The 5,735-nt window shown below is 38.4% G+C and overlaps 1 protein-coding gene across 1 annotated transcript; it reads right to left on the bottom strand.

Moving 5' to 3' along the window:
- On the bottom strand, positions 1–5,094 carry LOC114360891 (adhesion G-protein coupled receptor G2-like). Its single transcript, XM_028315745.1, has 7 exons — positions 5,081–5,094; positions 4,819–4,887; positions 3,149–3,244; positions 2,824–2,903; positions 1,944–2,098; positions 1,445–1,650; positions 1–1,327 (listed from the first exon to the last, which is right to left on the bottom strand). The coding sequence occupies exons 4-7, from the start codon at positions 2,889–2,891 to the stop codon at positions 164–166; spliced, it is 1,593 nt and encodes a 530-aa protein (XP_028171546.1). The 5' UTR covers positions 2,892–2,903; positions 3,149–3,244; positions 4,819–4,887; positions 5,081–5,094; the 3' UTR covers positions 1–163.
- Between the last annotated feature and the right edge of the window lie 641 nt (positions 5,095–5,735).

Below are 5,735 nucleotides of genomic sequence, written 5' to 3'. Positions count from 1 at the left end.
TGATTTAAATAAAAAAATAAATTAATCTTAGTAGGATATTTAAAAAGAAAACACGAAATAAACAAAAACTTACATCTTATTTGTTACATCACTTATTATGCACTAAAGTCCTACTTTTAGTATTGAGAATTATTATTATAAATCGTGTTTTTGGAACACACATTCATAGCCTACTCTCCGAGAGTAGTGAACCAGATGCCTGATCTGGGGTAGAGGAAGAAGTACTACGGGCGATTAGGAATCTAGGCCTACACGCATCTTTATTCGATCTATCGGTAGAAGCGGTAAATACTGATCTTCTTGACGGCTTTCTAAACAGACCCACCCAGAGACCTCTCGTATTTTTATTTCCCACTATAAAAAACAAAAATAAAACGAACCCCTGAAAGGAGACAGTTATTGTAAACAGATATGCCGCTACTATGTTGTAAGCGAAAAATCCAAAGACCCACGGAATACCGCAAAGGAATGCCAGCAAACAACTGACAGAGGCACATCTAAGCGTTTCCTTCGAGGAGGAATGTCTCCTGATATTCTTCTTCGTTTCAAACATAGACCGCAGTATTATCGCGTACAAAATCCAATTTACGAACCACATCGCCGCCATCGGTGTGAACACGGCTGCCCAAAAGGCTATCCCTTTCGGATAACAAAACTTCCCATTCGGAGTCATCTCTTCAAATCTTGCTGAATAAGCGTTTGGATCTACTGAAAAGAGGATCCCTATCACCAAAAGCGGAAAACCCCACGCAAATAATGCCGTCAATAATAATTTGCAAGGGAGATCTGTGTTGAAAACTAAGACTAACTTTCTGTACGACAATATAGAGACGACCAGCATCCAACAAAAGGTTGCCAGCACCGAGTAATGTAGCGAGGCGCCGACGACCACGCAACCTACAATGTGGTCGTCAAAATCAACGAAGACCGCTAGAAGAAAACATACGTCTAAAATGAAAACGGCCGAGCACAGGTGTAACCAGATCTTGTTGCTTTCGTTTTCTCGCCATGACTTGAAAAACGCAGCGGTGAGCGCAATTATAAATATCCCGAATATCGAAAAGCTGCAGCCGATTATTGAGATGATCTCCAGTAGGTTTTCGTCTAACTCTTCGAACACGTTTTTGTTGATTAAAATCTCAGCGAAGTGTGTAAGGTGGTCGCATTGACATAGATCCAGAGCGTCTTCTTGGCGGGCTTTTGTGAGTGTACACCCCTCCTGAGACCAAAAGCCGGTGCCGTTTTCATTGAAATGCCAGTAAGCACAAGCTCGAGTCTGGTTACGGCGATGTTTCCTTTTCCAAGGATTCAAATATATTTCTATGACCTGAAAAGATTTATGAAAATATTACTACTTAATAAATCTGAAGTAGGCAGTACTTTGACTTCAAATAATACGAGTAGTAGCTTAAACTTAAACTTCTAATGCAATGTTGTTACAAACCTCGTCATTCTCGAACTCGGTGAAGTTATTAACATTGACGCTGAGAACCTTGCTGTTCAGCTGGCAGCTGTGGTCGTTGGTAAATGATCTGTTGGTCCGAAATGCCACCAAGCTGATTCGCCGTTCGACAGCCGTCGCGGAGTGAGGCAAGAGGACTATGGCTTCGTTCTTGTCAGATACTTTATCCAGAAAGTCTTCATTTTCCTCTGTGATAAAGAAATTAATACCTAGTCAATACAAATTAAAAAATAAGAGCGCTTTCACATTAGTGCGATAGTAACGCGTCAGCAGCGCGGCAGCGGTGTTTTTATAATGTGAAGGCATGCATCCGCTGTCACATAGTATGAAATTTTCGGCAGCGCGTCAGTCGCGCTGCTAAATTGCCTAAATGTGAAAGCGCTCTAACTGGTGAAGAATATCTGATCTGCCTCAATTGAAAGAAATAGGTTCACCATTTTAAAATAGGTCTAAAGAGAAGTACAAAGTCAAAGAATCTAACCAGTAATGAACTCAAATGCATCCTGGGTGAAGGCATCATGTGCGGTGGCCACGATCCTCATACCCCTAAGGCGAAGGTCTGGAGTGGAGTCAGCCACAAGCACCGCTATGTTGTTGCGCACCAGGACGTCCGTGTGGTTCCTCTCCAACTCAAATCTTAACAAAACACAATTAAACATTTATCATACGTGCTCAAATAGCGACCACGGACCAGAAGATGTAGTGTGGGTAGGCCTCCCACTAGGATATGCAATAAAAGATTTGAAATTGAATTTGAATTTTAGGTGGACCAACGATTTGAAGAACACTCTTCATTTTTTTTTGTTTCTTTTTACAATAAAATACTTCAACACACACCCCGCGGGTGAGAAACCTGGAGTCTTGAAATACAGGATTATCCTAGTTATACAGGGTGTTCCAAAAAGTAGTGTCAAGCCGAAGCCCAAAGGTAGAGCATCACTAGGGCTATCCAAATCACCACCATGTATGTTCCGCGATTTTTGATAGTTTTCGAGTTATGATTGTTTTAAATTCCTGTGCTTAGGCACTTTTTTGGTTGTGGCGCGAATAGTCAAGTTAGCGAATAGTGATTTTTTCATTATTATTATATGAATACTAGACCTAGCTGATTCAGAAGTATTTATATCCAGAACACGAATGTAAACTAAAAACGTTAAAAATCCTGTGTGTTGTAAAAAAAAAACAACTCGAAAACTATCAAAAGTCGCGGTGATTCAGGTAGCCCTAGTGATGCTCTAACTCTGGGCTTCGGCTTAATACCTCTTTTTGGGACACCCTGTGTAATTACACGCGAGCGATAAAGATGGGTCATTGGACCTATTTCTATCTGCTCGGCGACCGGACTTTATAAAGGTAAATACCTTGTGCCGATCTCATCCAGTCCATGGAGCAGTTCTCCAGGTATCTCTTCTTTACTTCCATCATCCATTAGAACATCGACCTGTTATATGACAAATTTCAAATAATTTAATACACATGCGTACCTACTCTTATTAAGTATTAAAGCTTCAGCAATCAGTTAACTAAATAATACTCCTTCTGGCGCAGTCGGGTAAAAATTGCCATATTAATCCTTGATGTAAAGCACTGTCCCTGTTGTAAAGTTATTTCTGCTTTTAAAACCACGTATCATTAATACGGTTAGATATTGAACTTTAGAATAGTGATGATAAAGTTTAGTCTTACTTGATCGAAGACAGAATGAACCCCTTCAGACGTGATTGATAAAGACTCCTTTTCTAAAAGATGATTTAAATTCTCCAGCACGCTACCAACTCGATCCTACAAACAATAACATTGTAAATAAATTGATTCTCATACCTTACTACATAATACCGAACCAAAAGGCATAACTATACTTAAAGGCAACGGAACGATAAAAATGATTTAGCTTAAACAAACAAATCTAGCATCTAATAACAAAATAGCACACCCTGAACTCAAAGAAACTACTTTTAGCCACCGTCAAATACACTCAACATCAAATAAATCGCACCTCCCGCAACAAGCACTTTCAAACGTATGCATCCCCACTTCCCACCAATATTGGCACCATTTAAAAGCCTAGTTCTAAACTTCATTTCATTAAAGGAAAGGTTTTTACCCCAAAAATGTGTCTTTAGAAGGTTCCAGAGTCACTTCTTCAAAAAATAGGCTATTACGCTTGAGCCAACTTTTATGGCTATAAAACTGTTAAGTTGGGATTAATCGCTATCCATCTGTTAAAGAGGACACGTGTGATCATTTTTTGGTTTTCGTTCGTTCGTTCGTTTCAGCCAAATGACGTCCACTGCTGGACAAAGGCCTCCCCCAAGGTTTTCCACAATGAACGGTCCTGCGCTGCCCGCATCCAGGCTCTTCCCGCGACCTTTACCAGATCGTCGGTCCACCTAGTTTTATAACCATAAAATTTGGTCTAATTGATCCCAGAGGTGAGCCCATAGTGAGGTCTCTTTTCAAGTCACATTTATGGTATATGATAATCATTTATTTAGAAATTAAATGTGTTTTTCTTTAAGGATATTTATTGGGGTTTCAAATAACACCAATATTGTTGGGGCACCATGATTGTGTCAGAAGAAAATCTTTAAAGTTCGCGTCGCGGAAGGTGCGGTTTATTTGATGTTGAGTGTAGTTCGTGACATCAAAAATGGCCAAAAAGTTGACAACATAATGGAATAAGGTTTTATTCCACTATGACAAACTTTTTGGCAACTTTGGGTGTCATGAACTACTTATTTGACTGCAGAACACTGCTGGACTAATGCTCTTGTAAATCGATTAAACAGAAGTAGTTGACTCTATGTTCATGCGATCCAACTCTGATAGAAAGTTTTACACGATACCAGGACCCTAATTTAACACGCGAAGCCACATTCACTGACTTTGGCTATTTCTTGCGCTGCTTCTTCTAAACTATCCCTAAACAAATGTACCTAACTAGGATCGAGTGAGCTTTTGGTAACTGTTTGTTTTTTCAACGTTTTCAGCATTTGACGACCTTCATTTTTCTTAATGCTTCCAAAGTTAAAGATTTATTTAATTTTAATTGTGTCACTTTCACTTGCTCTACCACTGTTTCGGTACAATTAGTACCTATCATAGTGATAGGAGATTTGGCGCAAGAAACTCTATCAACTTTATAGCGTGCGAGTTATGTATATGTAAGAGTATGCAAAAATAAGATGTGCAGATGAAAAATGTGTACATGGACGCGATATTCCAAAATGGCCGATAACCTATGTAATGCTACAATCGAGTGTGCAGTATGACGTTCCCAAACAGTCGTGGTTGTGGTGTGCAGTAAATGGCAAAGGCTATGTGAACGTTTTGCTTCCCATTGAACAACAACTCACCAATCTCCTCCAGAACGATGTATGGGGCTCATCATCGATAAAGCGCCTTATTTTTTTATCTTTTAAAGCCTGTTATGAAAAAAATGCTACAGAAAATGAACCCTTTCTTTACATAACAGATCTTAACTTATTTTTAAAGTCTTTTGTTACACTGTTGTTAAATCGAATGCTTCTGAATTAAATTAGACATGTTAATTTGCTTACAATCGGAATTTAACTTAAGTACCTAGTCTTAAAAAAAATAATATACAATTTTACAAACCTTTGGGTAGACTATTAACTGTAACAGAAAAACGATGTTTTAGTAAATCAAAGCTGACGTTTTTAAATTAATAGTAATACTGCTAAAACGAATTATTTAAACTAATTGTCTCCAACAAAAAACATTTAAGAAAATAAATGAGATTTATTTTGTGATATTGTGGAACCAAAAAGTATATTAAAAAATCCTATATTGACCTCGTCAATCTGTTCCTTACTTACCAACTTAGGTATATCAAAAAATAAATCATTGCATTTTTTTGTTTTGAACAGTTATTTTATGAATGAAGCAAGAGAGAGTTTAGCTTGATATTAAGCCCAGGCGCAGACCACCGATTTTTATCGGCCGATAGTTGGGTCCGATTCTAATTTGTATGAAAAATCTATCTGTGTAATGTGCGCATGCACTACTGCAGATTAACTGCCCGACTAAACTATCGGCCGACAAAAAGTTTGCAGTCTGCGCCTAGGCTAACATTTAAAAAATTGGCCAAGTGCGAGTCGTGCCACGCGCAGTGTAGGGCTCCGTAGGGGAACCTGTTGTACTTAGGCCAGTTTTTCGAATTTTGATTTTTTGAAAAATAATGGTGATAGTTAAACTTGTCTAGTGCAGTTATATTTAAAGATCATTTAATTAACTACATAATTCATTCATA

This window comes from Ostrinia furnacalis, unplaced genomic scaffold, assembly GCF_004193835.3.
Source record: "Ostrinia furnacalis isolate ACB-3 unplaced genomic scaffold, ASM419383v2 OfSCF5222, whole genome shotgun sequence".
Taxonomy (NCBI): Eukaryota; Metazoa; Arthropoda; class Insecta; order Lepidoptera; family Crambidae; genus Ostrinia; species Ostrinia furnacalis.
Note: the sequence above shows the minus strand (reverse complement) of the source record. Positions and strands in the feature narration are given on the sequence as shown.